The following is an 18,171-nucleotide window of genomic DNA, read 5'->3' on the forward strand; positions in this document are numbered from 1 at the left end:
AACTAAAGCATGGTACAAAGTCGACATGGGTGGATTTTCCGGCGAGTATGGTTAGGTTAGGTTAGATCAAGTTAGGTTAGGTTAGGTTAAGTTAGCTTAGGTTAGGTTAGCCTACGTACGCGCGCGTACGTAGGCTAACCTAACCTAACCTAACTTAACCTAACTTAACCTAAGCAAATAGATTCAGACATAGAAATGAAAAATATTATTTCTAAGAGAACTTTGTGTGCGTGTTCAGTAAAAGTATGTTAGTATTAAGGTAAAATGTCTGTACTTTGATGAGAAGGTTTGTTAGTGTTAAGCAAAACTTGCTAATTCTGAAAGAAAAGTTGTTATCACAATAAAAAAATGTTACTTTTACGAAAAAATTTGGTATCTTTAGTTGAAAACTTGCTAGTTCGGACGAAAAAGTGTTATCACTGACGAAAAATATTATTTCTAAGAGAAATTTGTGTGTGTTCAGTAAAAGTATGTTAGTATTAAAGTAAAATATCATTACTTTGATGAGAATATTTGTTAGTGTTAAGAAAAACTTGCTACTTCTGACAGAAAAGTTTCTGTTAGAATCAAAAATGCTACTTTTACGAAAAAATTTTGTATCTTTGGTAGAAAACTTGCTAGTTCAAACAGAAAAAGTGTTAGCATTGACGAAAAATATTATTTGTAAGATAAATTTTTGTTTGTTCAGTAAAAGTACGTTAGCATTTAGGTAAAATATCGTTATTTTGATGATAAGGATTGTTAGTGTTAAGCAAAACTTGCTAATTCAGACAGAAAAGTTGTTATCACAATAAAAAAAATTTTACTTCAACGAAAAATTTGTTATCTTTGCTAGAAAAATGGATAGTTCGAACAGAAAAAGTGTTATCAGTGGCGAAAAATATTATTTCTAAGAAAAATTTGGGTGTGTTCAGTAAAAGTAAGTTAGTATTAAAGTGAAATATCGTTACTTTGATGAGAATGTTTGTTAGTGTTAAGCAAAACTTGCTACTACTGACAGAAAAGTTGTTATCACAATCAAAAAATGTTACGTCAAAGAAAAATTTGGTATCTTTGCTAGAAAATTTACTAGTTCGAACAGAAAAAGTGTTATCACTGATGAAAAATATTATTTCTAAGAGAAATTTTTGTTTGTTCATTAATAGTTTGTTATTATTAGGGTAAAATATCGTTACTTTGATGAGAATGTTTGTTAGTGTTAAGCAAAACTTGCTACTTCTGACAGAAAAGTTGTTATAATAATCAAAAAATTTTACTTCTAAGAAAAAATTTGGTATCTTTGCTAGAAAACTTGCTAGTTCGAACAGAAAAAGTGTTATCACTGACGAGAAATATTATTTCTAAGAGAAATTTGTGTGTTTTCAGTAAAAGTATGTTAGTATTAAGGTAAAATATCATTACTTTGATGAGAATGTTTGTTAGTGTTAAGCAAAACTTGCTACTTCTGACAGAAAATTTTTTATCACAATCAAAAAATGGTACGTCTACGAAAAACTTTGGTATCTTTGTTAGAAAACTTGCTAGTTCGAACAGAAAAAGTGTTATCACTGACTAAAAATATTATTTCTAAGATAAATTTGTGTGTGTTCAGTAAAAATATGTTCGTATTAAGGTAAAATATCATTACTTTGATGAGAATGTCTGTTAGTGTTAAACAAAAATTGCTACTTCTGACAGAAAAGTTGTTATCACAATAAAAAAATATTACTTTTACGAAAAAATTTGGTATCTTTGGTAGAAAACTTGCTAGTTCGAACAGAAAAAGTGTTATCAGTGATGAAAAATATTATTTCTAAGAAAAATTTGTGTGTGTTCAGTAAAAGTATGTTAGTATCAAAGTAAAATATCGTTACTTTGATGAGAATGTTTGTTAGTGTTAAGCAAAACTTGCTACTTCTGACAGAAAAGTTGTTATCACAATAAAAAAATGTTACTTCTAAGAAAAAATTTGGTATCTTTGGTAGAAAACTTGCTAGTTCGAACAGAAAAAGTGTTATCACTGAGGAAAAATATTATTTCCAAGAGAAATTTTTTTTTGTTCAGTAAAAGTATGCTTGTATTAAGGTAAAATATTGTTACTTTGATGAGAATGTTTGTTAGTTTTAAGCAATACTTGCTACTTCTGACAGAAAAGTTGTTATCACAATCAAAAAATGTTACTTCTACGAAAAAATTTGGTATCTTTGGTAGAAAAATTGCTAGTTCGAACAGAAAAAGTGTTATCATTGATGAAAAATATTATTTCTAAGAGAAATTTTTGTTTGTTCAGTAAAAGAATGTTAGTATTAAGGTAAAATATCATTACTTTGATGAGAATGTTTGTTAGTGTTAAGCAAAACTTGCTACTTCTGACAGAAAAGTTGTTATAACAATGAAAAAATGTTACTTCTAAGAAAAAATTTGGTATATTTGTTAGAAAACTTGCTAGTTCGAACAGAAAAAGTGTTATCACTGATGAAAAATATTATTTCTAAGAGAAATTTGTGTGTGTTCAGTAAAAGTATGTTAGTATTAAAGTAAAATATCATTACTTTGATGAGTAGGTTTGTTAGTGTTAAGCAAAACTTGCTACATCTTACAGAAAAATTGTTATCACAATAAAAAAATGTTACTTCTATGAAAATATTTTGTATCTTTGGTAGAAAACTTGCTAGTCCGAACAGAAAAGTGTTATCAGTGATGAAAAATATTACTTCTAAGAGAAATTTTTGTTTGTTGCTCTTTTGGGTGTGTCGGAGGGCCTTTGGGGGCCTTTGGGCTCGGTGCCCTTGTGTGGGCATTGTGGGGCCCGGGGGGCCTTGGGGGACGGGGGGGTTCCTTCGGGTTGGGGTATGGTCGTCGGGGTCCTTTGGGGTTGGGCTAGGGGACCTCAAAACATTGTTCAAATGGAACTTGTATATTATAACGACCATAGAGTTTCACCCAAGTGTTCCCTGACATGCTGAATCTGAAAGTGTGATTTCAGAGAAATTTTTTAATCTTTTAGAGTTAACTTATCATTTAGGGTTCTCTAACGTGTTGAACCTGAAAGTGTGTTCCCAGACATGCTGAATCTGAAAGTGTGTTCCCTGACATGCTGAATCTGAAAGTGTGATTTCAGAATTTTTTTTAACCTTTTAGTATTAACTTACATTTATAGTGGTGAGTATTTAGGGTTTGGTTCCTTCGAGTTGGGGTATGGGTGTCGGGGTCCTTTGGGGTTGGGCTAGGGGACCTCAAAACATTGTTCAAATCGAACTTGTATATTATAACGACCATAGAGTTTCACCCAAGTGTTCCCTGACATGCTGAATCTGAAAGTGTGATTTCAGAGAAATTCTTTAATCTTTTAGAGTTAACTTATCATTTAGGGTTCGCTAACGTGTTGAATCTGAAAGTGTGTTCCCTGACATGCTGAATCTGAAAGTGTGTTCCCTGACATTATGAATCTGAAAGTGTGATTTCAGAAATTTTTTTTAACCTCTTAGGATTAACTTACCTTTATAGTGGTGAGTATTTAGGGTTCTCCAACATGCTGAACTTGAAAGTGTGTTCCCTGGCATGTTGAACCTGAAAGTATAATTTTCATGGTGATGAAGTATTCTAAAGAATAAAAACGGCTGAGGCTTAAGATATTTATTGCCTAAACATATTTAAAAACATTTGAAAAAATACATAATGACATATTTAAAAAAAAAACATAATGACATATTTAAAAAAAGGGCTTAATCCATTTGATATGAGGAAGAGCAAGTTTAGGTCTTTGGATATCTGATGCATTTTTCCTTGTCAGGCATCTTTTCCGGTATCCATTGAGCGAAATATCTAACTTCATCTTCTGGGTCATGTACTGAATACAGGTATTTTTCACATTTGAAGTCTTCTAAATTGAATAATGCTATGTGATTATCACATTTTCTAGTAAGAGCTTATCAGTCGGCACGTTTCCCTTAACATAAACAGCTTGCACACTGAAAAAACTGCATATTTCCTGAATTTACTCTTGTTCATGTTTCATTTCATAACCAATTTCATTATGTGGTCTTAAGATTTTATCATAAAAGCCGTTTCGATTTATAAAATTTAATGTAGAACTCCATCTGTTTTTCTCGTACTTATACATATTGTATCTGACGTTCCATTTATAGCAATGAATTTCACGTCGTTGATTGTCTAGGAGTAGGAAAGCTGCTTCGAAAATAATGCCAGTTGAGGAATATTTCAGACCAATATATTCTGTGTCAATCACACCAAACATTATTATATCTGAAAAAGGGACGCCTTAATGTAACCTCTGGCGAAATTGGGTATTAGCGGTATTTTTTATCTTTCCATATCCTTTTTCGGTAGCTGGTATTTACCCCACCCCCAGAAAAAACAGACCCGAGGAAAATAATCCCCATGGAAAATATCCCTGAGAAAAGACATGGAAAAATACCCCCTCCCCCCAGAAAGATATCGCATCCTTTTGAATCTGAGAAAAGATGAATTACGGCTCACTGAGCCATTCAAAAGTCGGCCTAAAAAGTTCAGCCTAGCTTGTTTCTAAGCTGTTTGATGAAAATTCCTCCTACTGCTACACATTGAAAACGTGAATATTTAGTAAAACATCGAACCAATGATCTAAGCTATGGTTCTTTTTCAGTTATCCAATAAATTACAACTTGCTTTTAGTCGCCTACTTTTGAATCTGTGAAACCATTGGAAACTAAACTGCTAACGCTAACGAACAGGAAGTGCTTTAAAAAAGGGTCAGAGCTAATTATAGGTCTCGCGCTGGAGCCTTGTGTCAAACCAGTGCGGGTTAATAACAACAGCGACGGATGTCTCAGTTAGAGAAAAGATTAAAATAGAGAAAAGTCTACATTTATCGAAAAGATAATTATTTCTATTTGCGAGAATTTTGTTTGTAAAACAAAAGGGGATGGGTTAGGTTTTGAGGGTAAAACAGAACATATTTTCCGTTTTTTAGCGAGTATAAAGATTACATGGGAATGGTTGCATTATAGTAATAGGGGGGGGAGGGGATTTACCTGAATATACTGGAGGGTGATCAAGGAAAATAATTTTATTTTGAAAATAAAAAATGAAAATGTATTAAATCAGAACTTACGCCCATATCAAGACATGCCCGTTATATACGAAATCTCAAGGGCGAATTGTTATGTAACGGGGAAAACCATATGTAACCAGCCCTCTGATTGGTTGAGAAGGGGGATGTAACCGACTCGTTGATTGGCTGAGAAGGAAACACGTGATCTAACCGTTTTATATTTCTGGAAACTCATAACATTCACCTCGAGCATGCACTTGCCCAAAACAACAACAACATCAAATGCTGTTTCCTATTTCTGGACACCTTGACATTCACGATCGATTACGCAATCAAGTTCTCGGTAATTCACTTCGCCCTCGAGTCCTAGATCAATAACATTGTTCCCGTTAGAATTCAATGCGCATGTGCAACCTTCGTCCTGGAGTTATTACACCTAGAAACAACAAACAAATCGACCTTGGAAAAAAGAGGTCATTGACACACTTTGATTACGCAATCAATTTTTCAGAAATCCATCTCCCCTAGGGACTCTATGCCCATATTAGGAGTCCCCCTCGTAGCTCATGAGGCCTTTCTACTTTTGTAGAAAGTAGAAGATTCAGTCTAGATTCAGCGGGTTCGAAGTTTCAACCCCGTGTTTCCCTCGAGAACCCGCTTTGTGAAAACGCTTGATGCACTAGACGAGAACAACCCGTGTTCGAACCCGCTGAGCCGTGAACAACCCATCTTCGAACACGGGTCGTTCTTGTCTTGTGCATATAACAGATTTCCGCAGATCTCCACTATATAAACAGATTTTTCAGAATATATGACATTTTAAGAACACCAACGAAATGGGAGGGCGAACCTGCCTTCGGGCTGGGGCTCCTCCCGAAAAACCACAAAATTTAACCCACAATTTTCTTTATTTTTTAGACTTAACTTGTATTTTTGTGTGTGTTTTCAGGTTGTAGCTCCTGAATTAAATTTTGCTTGACCTACGTGCCAAACTGTGAAAATTTGAAAATAAAACCGCACAAAAGCTTTAAAATGTTAATTTTGCGTAACTAAAAGGCTCCCTAGCTCACTAAAAAACGTTTCAATAACTACCCAATTTCGACGTTTTTGTTTAAATACAGCGAATAAATATTTTTTGGCAAAAAGACCTGACAGATAAATTGATCAATATGATTTTATATGATAACGAATGATCATTTCTTTCAGACATAAATGAACTTCATATTGTTGTGAACCAACTCAGCTCATCAATCAATCACGTGGTACTCCAGCTAATCAGGCAGCTCAAACGACGTGATAAGCTACGCAATAAAATGGAGAAGAACTGTGACATAATCACAGCGTATTTGCAAGCAATTTCACCAAAGAGAAGTTAGTAAATTAGAATTTAGATAAGCATAAATGATAAAGTTTATATTTTTTTACTGTGAAATGCCTGTGTCCTTGGACGATGAGCTTAAAAGAAAAAAAATACCAGTGTTCAAATGAAAACTTTGGGAGAAGGGGTTAAATTTAAATTGGTTTCTTCTAGGTGAATATGGTACTGGCATGTAGACGCAAGTTTATATATCTTTTTTCAACCTTAGAGGAGAGGGAAATCAAATTGAAAAACAAAATCATACATTTAAGCATTTCATTAAACACGCGTTTTAATAATCGTCTTCAGGCGTATATCTGCCTTTTTCGTATTTTCAGTTGTAACGTTCTCGATCAGGTTTTGCTCATCGTCTTATCCTAATCTTTTTCAAGTTATTTATAACCTATCCTGTTAATTCAATTTAATTGGTTTTTAGTACGGAAATGGGAACTTCCTGGGAGGGTGTACAGAGGGCAGTTGAATAGATTGGGATGGAGGAGGAGCCTGCGTAGCTCTGTTGGTCTCATGTGGTTTGGTGCTGCGTTGAGTTGTTAGTAGCAGTAGTGGTGGTAGTATGGTAATATTAGTGTAAGAAAAAGATTAAATTAGGGTACAATCAACCTAAGAAATTTTTTATTTACAAGAGAAACAAATATGTCGTAGCTTCAAAAAATGTTTGTAAAAGTACTTTCCAGGGGAAAATCGGAAAGGATTCTTTGTGAAAATAAGCTTGAAACATTCAGAGATTATCATTCTCATGGGACGACCTCGCCTTTGACCTTAGTTTTTCTAGAGCCATTGATGGTGCATTGAGTGTTCATGAAGTCTCTCCGCTCATCCATAATCCGTGCTGCAATATTGACCTCTTTCCGCTCCGGTACTAACAAGGTTACAGGCGTCCTTCGTTCTTAGTAGTAAGTTCGCCTTAAGGTGTATTTCAGACGGACTTCCGGACCGAGGGAACCTGAAATTGTGTTAAAAGGGGTTGGGTATTAAAGGGTCTGACAATGGTCTAACATGCTCTTTCGTTCTGATTGGTCTGAAATTTACACACGTAAGTTCCTAGGACAAGTAGAGAGAGGGCACTAATGTGCAAAAAAAGTTAGGTTTCAGACAAGGGCTTGCCCCAAAACTGGGGCCCAGAAAAATCCAAAAATTTTATTTCGATCGGCTTGAAACTTATCTGTTTGAGCCCTTGGCCAAGGGGCCCCAATCCACAAAAAAATGAATAAAATATATTCTTTGACGAAAACAGAGCTCACAAAAAGTGTGGAAAGCTTTTCCTTTGAACGACTCGAACCTTAAGGTGTCATGAATTGATACAACCATACTTAGCTCTATATGTTTTTCCTGCATTGCGATCTAACAAGAGTAGTGGGGGGGGGGGTTCCAGTTTCTGCAAGATGCCCTTCCCTGTTTCTTCCATATGCCCTCCCTTTTCCATTGAATTTCTACAACATGCCCTCTGACGTCACGCGACACACCTGTACAATTCGGTCAGCTGTTTCTGGTAATTCACCTGACCCAAGCATGAACTCTTGTCAGGGGTGGCCCTGACAAGAGTTCATGCTTGGGTCAGGTGAATTTCTATGACAAGCCCTCTGACGTCATGTGACACACCCCGTTTCAAGCGCATGTCTTGTTTTTAGGCAAAATTATGTCTAGACACGCTCCCAGGTAGCAAGACCCCCCCGAGATACTTTTTTAGACAAAAACATGTCCAAACATATCTCCCCGGAAGGTAGAACTCCTCTGTGATGTTTCTAGGCAAAATTCCCAGCTAGAAAGACTCCCCCGCGATGCTTTTCTAGACAAGAGCATGTCTCCCAACTAGCAAGATTCCCCCGCGTTGCTTTTCTATTAAAAGCCATAGAGAACTTTCCCCTTCAAAGTATGCTATAAATATCAGGAATGGGAACCATTTCCTCATCAGTCTCTTTTAACAGGTTGACGAGAACACAACTATAAAAACAATGGATAATTTTTATGAGCAAGTAAGTGCCTTTCTTTATTAGAATTTTTACCTGTCTCCGGCTTTTTCCCTATACCCCCCTCCCACCCAAAAAAATTTGTACTTTGCTCATTTTAAAACGTACTCTTTTCACTACGTAACCCCCCCCCCCTATTCATTACCATTTATTCCTTTCAAAAAAGAATGATTTACTTTCATCTTTACTTTCAATGTCTTTTCTGCAATCTTCCACTCTCATGTCTAGAGACGCTTGTTAAAACCTTGGAATTCATCAAATGTGTCACGCACGCTTTGTCTAAGTTAACAAAAACATATGTGTGAATAAGGCTGTAACCCTTTCAAAAGGGATGTCTGGTATGACACTCGGAAAGGGTTGTTGTCAATAAAGCTTACGGGAGGTGATCTTTTTACATAATTCTAGGCTGAATTTTCTTTGCAAAGTTAATGCGTAATAGAGATATTTAGGCCTGGAAATTTTGTGTGTAAAGAGGGAGGGGGCAATAAAATATTTATTTACATTATAGACACAAATCTAGTTTTTAATCTGTTTATTGCTTCTAAATGGTAAAAAATAGGATTTTCGGGTTTATTTCTAGCATGGAGTGTATTTAAATGTCTTCTAAAAATAAGGATATTTCTACGTTTACTGGATGGTTTCTCACAAATTTTAATTTTTTTGACAAGGAGTGACTTATTTAAAGGTGGGAGGGGAGAGGGCAATGGCAAAACTATGGTTTTCCATAAAGTTTCACAAGTTTTGCCTTCCTGGAAAGGAAGGGGGGCGCATATTTTTGAGGGCTCTATAAAATTTAATAACTATTTTATGCTTGCTTGAAAAGGGTTGGCTTATTTTAGACAATGTTTAAATATTTATAGCTCCTGTTTTTCTTCTCTAGAAGGCTGGGTACTAGTTTTTCTCTTCTTTTCAGAATTTTCCAATTCTTCCTCTTCCCAACAAGAGAGCAAGAGGAGGCGAAGCAACCCCTATGCAAGCTGCAAGGCCTTTCGTCATAAGATATGCCTATCCCTCTACACATGCTCTGGGCCCGTCATTGACCACTCAACCTGTAATGCCCGGAGCCCCCACGCTAGTGAAGGTCTCGTTCCTTCCTGAATGGCTCCAGCGCTGCCTGCCCAAGCCGCAGTCCAATCCGCGCAGGCTCCAATGCAGCCTGGCAGAAAACTGAAAAGAGAGTGGACGGCTGCTCATAATGCCGCAGCCCCACCTACACAGGGCTATGATGCCGCCAGCCCGTCCACCACTCATCAGGAGTTGCCGGAGCCTTCAAGAGCCCACACCCAAGTGCCGCCAGAATTTGATGAAGTAAGCATTTTTCAATCTAATTTCTACCAGGCTATGGAAATATCTAAACAAACTATTTTTTAAAACATTTTTTGCTTCTCAGAGACATTAAAAGCTTTTCGATAGAATATTAAAGTTTCCCCCACCCCTTGTTTTAAATTTAACAGCCCCCCCCCCTCAGAGATACCTAAATGTAATGTAATTATTTTACTTGTCAAAGAAACCGCTCTTTTCTAATCTTTAATCTTTCCTATCACGATATTTTCTCAGCCTACTGCAGACATCTTCGCTATTTTTTCAACCTAATAATAATATTTTCGCTAATTTCTAGTCTACTGTTAGAGAACCTTTCATCTCGCCATTTCAACCTAATAAAGACGTTTTTCGCTATTTTTTCAACTTAATAATGATATTTTTCACTAATTTCTAGTTTACTGTCAGAGAGCCCTTCATTTCACCATTTCAAGCTAATAATGCTATTTTTCGCTAGAATATTATAGTAAGACTCTTAAATAAGACTGTTTTTACAACTTTTTTAGGCCTATTTTTTCACTATTTTCCTACCTTATATTTCCTGCCCAGTAAAGGCATTTTTCTCACCTCTTTCAGCTCTTGAAGGGAATTTTTACCATTTTCAACATAGTAAAACCTTGTCAGAGATATTAAAGGCTTTTTCGCTAGAATATTAAAGTCTCCCCCAAGTTTTAAGGGACTTGGAAATAAGGCTGTTTTTTCGCCTTTTTTAGCAACTACTCACTAGTTTTTTTGGAGGGGGTCATCTGTGTCCCCCTCTAAGGATCCCCCTGTTAGCTTCATTCATACCTTTTTTTCTAGACTAGCCAACTTTTCAAGTTTTTTCTCGCTATTTTTCTTACCTGTGCTACGGAAATATCTAACTATTTTTCAACATAATAATGTTGTATTTCACTTTTCAGAGGCATTAAAAAGGCTTTTTCGCTACTTTTATCTTTTTTTCAGGCACAATAACCCCTAGTGTTAAGGGACTTAGAAATACGGTTGTTTTCCCCATTTTCAGGCTTTTTAGGGAAACGTTTACACTTATAAGTGCTTACTCGCTAGCTTTTGGAGGGAAATTCATCTGTGCCTTCCCATAATAAGGCTCTCTTTATGGCAATTTTTCACATTATCAGCTTTTTACTCCTTTTTAAACTACTTACTCTTTTGTTTTACCTTTTTGATTAAGCATTGAAGGCACAAGTATATGCTAAAAGTAGTGTTGTGAGCGTGAGAGGGGGGAGGGAAGACCCTGGCGACGTTCATTTTTATATCTTTTTTTTCTTTTTTTTATGGCTGAGATTGGCCAACTTATTGCACAATATATTGGAGGACCTGCAGCGGTAGAGGAGGCCTCAGATGAACTACTGGCCTGAGCCAATGAATTTATTACCAAATGGCCAGAACCGAATCCCCCTCGGTAAGTTTCCCATAACTATTTTTTAAAATATATTCAAAAGGGTTTATCAGTAGTGTGGGAATACCTTAATGGAATGATACATTTCACGAGTAGTGGAGGGGTTATACTTCCAAGAGGGCATGTTACTCATAATACAATGAATAGTAGGGTGACTACACTTCCAAGAGGGCATAGTACCCTTTCATAATACAACGAGTAGTAGGGTGTCTACACTTCCAAGAGGGCATGGTACCCGTTCATAATTTAACGAGTAGTTGAGGGATTACACTTCCAAGAGGGCTTGGGACTGATAATACAACGAGTAGTAGGGTGTCTACACTTACAAGAGGGCATGGCACTCATAATACAATGAGTAATAGGGTTTCAAGAGGACATGTTACCCTTTCATAACAGTTCTCTCGTTTTTCATAGGGCTATAGCTTCCAGTGAGCTAATATGCTCTTATTATTCTTCTAGGTTCTAACACCACCTACACCTGAGACCTACAACCTCTACAAGGACATTGAAAGTTATACGAACATACAAGAGGTGCCGGAGAATAGTGAGCGCGAGGGGGGTTTAAGTGCGGGGGCGATTCCGGCTAGTGTACCACCCTTTAATTTAGATAGTTCTGTGACGGATCTCGGCCTTCATATGGACTATGAATTTGTAGATCAGTTACCATCGAGTGAGGTCAAGACTACCCCTCACAGTGATATGGGACAAAGTGGAGGAGGTTCGCCCCCAGTGTTACCTAATTTTTATTTATCAGATACCGCTTTGCGCAATATTCATGTGTATAGGGCCAAGTTTTGTGATCCGTTTAATTCCCTGTCATGTGGTAATATTAAACGAATCATATAAAAACCGCACACCTCTACGTCAGCATGATTCAGGCACTTCTCGAAAAACATTTACGGGAGGTGGGAGGACGGATTCTTTAAAAGTATCATTTAAAATTATTTTTTCAATGCAAGTTTTGGTGTTTTGTGCGACCACCATATTCAAACAAGAATGCAGACACTGCACCCAGACTTAAATAATTTTGATGGTGTGTTTTCAGATGGGGTGGGTGAAATTTGTAATATGATGGAGGGGTATAATGAGAATGGGAATGGGTTATCTGTATTATTTTTAGAAAAATTAGAATTAAATGTAACTAAATTTAAAAGAGAATTTGCATCAAGATGTGGGAGGGGGAATGGGAAACCTAACTTTAAAAAATATAATAGTAATTTAAAAGCCACTAAAGGTGTACAACACTTTGGTTTTGACATAGGCTTGGAGTGTTTTAAATGTTCCGTCCTTGTGGCAGGACATAAAACTCCATTCAATGATGCAACTGAGACAAACTTGGACGATTGGACAGTAAATGGGAAAGAGGGATCAGATTTTCCAAAAGTAGATTTTACTTCTTTAAGGGGACAGTATCCAATAATACTTAAGGTAATTGATATTTGTGAAAGAGCTAATGAACATTTAAAAGTTGGGGTAACAGTTTTACAGTTTGATGAAGAGTTTGAAGATGGGGAACTTAGTGATAAAAAGGGGGCAATTTATTCCCTAATGGCACCGTCCATTGACTCTGTGAAACACTGGGTATGGCTTCTTTACGAACCTGCCAAAGATCCTGAATCAATTGGACATTTCTTTCCTATTCCACATATTAGCAGGTTTTTAAGCGAGGGTAAAGGTTACACTTCATGTCATTACTGCCCAATGAGATTCTTATTAAAAATTAAATAATCATTTGAGACACCGCAAGCGTCATGGGTACCAGCCCGTGAAAACGGTTTCAAGGGACAATGCCACCTTGCGGTTCAAAAGTTTTCAGAATACACTGTTGCAGAGCAACAAGGTGAAATTAGAAATTGAGGCTGCTCTCAAGGATGGGTCGGATCCGTCAAATTCGAATCTTGTGAAAAAACATGAAGCCATTGCGATCTCTTTTGTGCACACGCAGAGAGATTCAAGCACTACCATGTAATTGGTAGAATATTGTGAGACGTTGGGTGGAAAATATTGTGTTGGCACAGCTTTGATTGTTCTCATTAAAACAGCAAATTAGGCAATTTCATGGCTGCGCCATACACACGAGTTAAAAATCAAGACATTTGTTGGGTTTGCAAGAACAAAATTAATCAGAGGGATGCAAAAACCCGCGATCATAATCATTTATACCAAAAAATTTTATCAAGGGGAAGTAACTTTCGGGGGATCACGCATAAATCGTGTAATTTAAATGTTAAGCAACAATAATTTTTACCGGTTTACATGCACAATTCTAACTATGATTTGAAATTCAAATTACCAGCGTTGGCATGATTGCAGAAAGGTGAAGTTGTACATGGCGCATGGGCAGATGGCTCTTTTTCATATAACATCATACCGAAATCATCTGAAAATTTGTTACTCTTAGAATTTAAATGGCAAAGAATTGATAATGGAAATCCATGCTTGAATAAAATCCGTTTCCTTGATTCCTTTAGTTTTTCCCTAAATCTCTAAGTCAGTTGATTCAGGTACAGAAGAGCGACGATATTTTGCGGCGATTGTGGTTTCCCCTCTCCTCAAACCGCACTTTCTAGATGAGGAACTGTATGGTTTATTAACGTGTAAGGGCATATACCCGTACGAGTACTACAGCTCCACCTCGCAGCTAAGTGAGGAAAAATTCCCAGCCATCAGAGAATCTTATGAGTAAATTCGGGATATTCAATGCACGTTTATCGATTACAAGTATGTCTGGCGAGCTTAGGCTATGGGAGGGTGTAAAAATGGGAAGGGATACATTAAAATGCAGTAAACTGGTACTATTCTGACGCTCTTTGGTTCTGTCTGCAAGAGCTCAAGTACAATTCGTGGAAAATTTGGTATGGATTTGAGTATTATTTTTCCATCCCTCTTTTGGTAATGGGTTTAAAACTTAAAATTAGTGAAGCAGAAATACGTCTGACCGCCGATGTGGATCAGCACCTGATTGTAGAGATCCATGAGGGGAGGGTATGTTTTCCACGGGCATCGTATCCTTGAAACTGACCCGACTGGACAACGCATCGGTGAAAAGTCGGATGCCGTTTTCTTCGATACGAATTCCCTTTATCCGTCGGCAATGTATGACTTTTATTTGCCGTGTGGGAATCATCAATGGATTGACAATCATTCTGCTCCAGATTTTTCCAACATTCACACTCTTGAGGAAAATGGACCACAAGGATGGTTTTTCGGAATTGATGGGACTTCACTTTGGAACTTAATGGCTCGGTAAACACATAGTTTTCCCCTACTTTAATGGGCCGGTGCCATGAGTCACTTTGTATTTCTGCAATTTGTCTTTAGTACAAAATGCAGGAAGGGAATGGACGCCTTCGAAACAAAAGCTTACTGCTGACCTTGAACCGAAACAGAATATTTTTATATACCAAGTTTTTTTGCGGTGGATGCTGGCCAACGGTTTTAATGTGGCAAAGGTTCGCCGTTTTCTTGGATTAATTAAAAAACTTTTTCCACAAAATAAGTTTTTCAAAGAAAAGTAAAGAGCTCCATTAAACAAAAAATGACTAAAAAAAGTTAAATATTCTTCCATGTGTAAAATTACCACAACTCAGCATCAAAAGATAAATTAAACCCGAAACTAGCAGAAATTACAATTAATAACCGAGTCAAAATCAAAACGAGCGGAAATTAACATAAGTTGGGCTCAAAACCACTATGCCTTCTCAAGGCCAGAACATAATTTGCACTTTACTGAAAAAAATATAAATGTTTTTACATTTATAACTTTAATAAATCAAATAATATTAAGATTTTGATTACTAAATATCAGTAAATGTATATTAAACTGACAATGCACATTCATTTGTATTTTTGTATTGCACATTCATCGACCATTAAAAAGAGCACTAGGTCTTTCGAATTCCAATCGATTGAGGCTTTTTCGAGTTTCTACGACAACACTTCCTATAAAATCCTTATATGTCCCCAGGGCATAAATTACAATTCTTACCCTAAGGGCTGTGAGGGTGGTTGTCATCCTCTAAGACCTAATTTCCAGAACTTTTAACTATGTTAGACAAAATGGCTATCTCAAAATTTTGTTTGGATGTGTCTGGGAAAATGGTGGGCGTGAGAGGGGCGTTCGTCGCTCTCCAATCACTTTCAACTATTAAAAAAGGCCCTAGCCCTTTCAATTTCAAATCAAATGAGCCATTTTGAAGTTTCAACGATAACGCTTTCAATAAAAACCTTATATGCCCCCAGGGCATAACTTAAAACCCTCGCCCTGAGGGCTGGGGGGGGGGGGGGGGTTGTCATCCTCACAGACCTAGCTTCCAGAAATTTCTACTACGTTTAAAAAAATGTCTATCTGAAAATTTTGATTGGATGTGTTTCAGGGAATGGTGGGGGTGAGAGAGGGGTTAGTTACCGTCCAATCACTTTCAACTATTAAAAAGGGCACTATCCCTCTCAATTTCCAATTGAATGAGCCCCTTTTGAAGTTTTTATGACAACTCTATCATTAAAAACCTTGTATACCCCCTGGGCATAACTTAAAACCTTTGCCCTGGGGACTCTCGGGGGTTTGTTATCCTTAAATACATATTTTCCAGAACTTTCAACTACGTTGAACAAAATGGCTATCTCTAAGCTTTGATTGAATGGGTTTGGGGAAATGGAGGGCGTGAGAGGGGGGTAATTACTCTCCACTCACTTCCCACTATTAAAAAGGGCAATTTTAATTTCCAATCCATGAGCCCCTTTCGAAATTTCTACAACAAATTTCTATATAAGCCTTATATGCCCCCAGGGCACAAATCACAACCCTTGCACTGAAAGCTATGATGGGGTTTTCATTCTAAAAGACCTAATTTCCAGAACTTCCGACTACGTTGAACAAAATGGATACCTCAAAATTTTGATTGGATGTGTTTGGGGAAATGGTAGGCGTGAGAGGGGGGTTAGTTGCCAATTTCAATAAAAACCTTATATGCCCCCAGGGCATAACTTATAACCCTTGCCCTGAAGAATATGGGGAGAGTGTCCTGCTCGAAGGTATAATGTCCTGAACTTTAAACTTTGTGGAACAAAATGGCTATCAAGAAATTTTGATCGGATATGTTTGGGGAAATGGTGGGCGTGGAAGGGGTGTTTGTTGCCTTCCAATCACTTTCGACTATTAAAAAGGGGCAATAGCCATTTCAATTTCCAATCGAATGAGTCATTTTTGAAGTTTCTACGACGACGCGTTCAGCAAAAGCCTTATATGCCCCAAAGCATAACTTACAACCCTTACCCTGAGGGCTGTGGGGGAGTGTCCTCCTAAAAAACATAGTTTCTATTTGGAAATCCAAAACACTGAATTAAATGCCTATCTAAAAAATTTGATTGGATGTGTTTGGGGAAAAGGTGGGGGAGAGAGGGGGGTTTGTTGGCTTCAAATCACTTTCGACTATTGAAAAGGGCACTAGACCTTTGAATTTTCAATCGAATGAGCCCTTTTTCAAGTTTCTAAAACAAATATTTCAATAAAAACTTATATGCCCCCAGGGCATAACTTATAACCCTTGCTCTGAAGACTCTGGGGGAGTGTCCTGCTCAAAGGTATAATTTCCTGAATTTTAACTGCGTGGAACAAAAGGGCAATCTCCAAATTTTGATTGCATATGTTTGGGAAAGTGGTGGGCGTAGAAGGGGTGTTATTTGCCTTCCAATTACTTTCGACTATTAAAAAGGGCACAAGCCATTTCAATTTCTAATCAAATAAGCCCTTTTTGAAGTTTCTACGACAACGCGTTCTATAAAAACTTTATATGCCCCCTGGGCATAACTAAACCCTTGTCCTGAGGGCTGTGAGCAGGTTGTCATCCCCAAAGACCTAATTTCCAGAACTTAAAACTACGTTGAACAAAATAGCTATCTCAAAATTTTGATTGGATGCGTTTTTGATTGGACTTGATTGGGGGGAATGATGGGCGTGGGGGGGGGCTAGTTGCCCTCCAATCACTTTCGACTACTAAAAAGGGTACTAGCCCTTCGAATTTCCAGTCGAATGAGGCTGTTTTGAAGTTTCTACGACAAAGCCTTCTATAAAAACCTTATATGCCCCCAGGCCATAACTTAAAACCCTCGCCCTGAGGGTTTTGAGGGAGTATCCTCCTCAAAAACATATTTTCTATCTGGAAAACAACTACGCTGAACAAAATGGCTATCTCAAAATTTCGATTGGATGTGTTTGGGGGAATGATGGGCGTGGGGCGGGCCTAGTTGCCCTCTAATCTCTTTCGACTATTAAAAAGGGCTTTATCCCTTTGAATTTCCAATCGAATGAGCCTGTTTTGAAGTTTCTATGACAACGCCTTTTATTAAAACCTTATATGCCTCAAGGGCATAATTTAAAACCCTTGCCCTGAGGGTTGTGGGGAAGGGTCCTCCTCAAAAACATATTTTCTATTTTGAAATCAACTACGCTAAACAAAAAGGCTATCTAAAAAATTTTGATTGGATTTATTTGGGAGAATGATGGGCGTGGGGGGGGGGGGGCTAGTTGCCCTCCAACAAATTTCAACTATTAAAAAGGGCACAAGCGCTGTGAATTTCTAATCTAATGAGCGTTATTTGAAGTTTATACGACAACGCCTTCTATAAGAACCTTATATGCCCTAAGGTCATAACTTAAAACCCTTTCCCTGAGGATTTTGGGGGAATGTCCTCCTCAGAAATATATTTTCTATCTGGAAATCAATGACGCTGAACAAAATGGCTATCTCAAAATTTTGATTGGATGTGTTTGGGGGAATGATGGGCTTGGGGGGGGGGGGGCTAGGTGCCCTCCAATCACTTTCGACTATTAAAAAGGGCACTAGCCACTCCCAATTCCAATTGAATGAGGCCTTTTTGAAGTTTCTAAGACAACTCCTTCGATACGAAGTGCCCGGGTATGGAGAAACCAAAAACACATTGTGCCCACATCGTTCTTTACTTAGGCAGCGCTAGCGCGCTGCCTATGATATGAATTCCCTTTATCTGTTGGCAATGTCACACTTTTATTTGCCGTGTGAGAATTAACGGCAAGTGGCTTGAAAATCCTTCTGCT

General features: G+C 37.5%; 1 protein-coding gene across 1 annotated transcript in view; it reads left to right on the forward strand.

The window, feature by feature from the left end:
* Positions 1-18,171, forward strand: part of LOC148944438 (uncharacterized) — a 59,009-nt gene that overhangs the window by 10,217 nt on the left and 30,621 nt on the right. Inside the window, exon 2 of the mRNA XM_089099928.1 lies at positions 6,239-6,403. Within this exon, the coding sequence (XP_088956054.1) occupies positions 6,239-6,403 (165 nt within the window). The remainder of the gene's footprint in view (positions 1-6,238; positions 6,404-18,171) is intronic.

Source organism: Artemia sp. Qi Xiang Cuo, chromosome 14 (genome assembly GCF_049724085.1).
Source record: "Artemia sp. Qi Xiang Cuo chromosome 14, ASM4972408v1, whole genome shotgun sequence".
NCBI lineage: Eukaryota > Metazoa > Arthropoda > Branchiopoda > Anostraca > Artemiidae > Artemia > Artemia sp. Qi Xiang Cuo.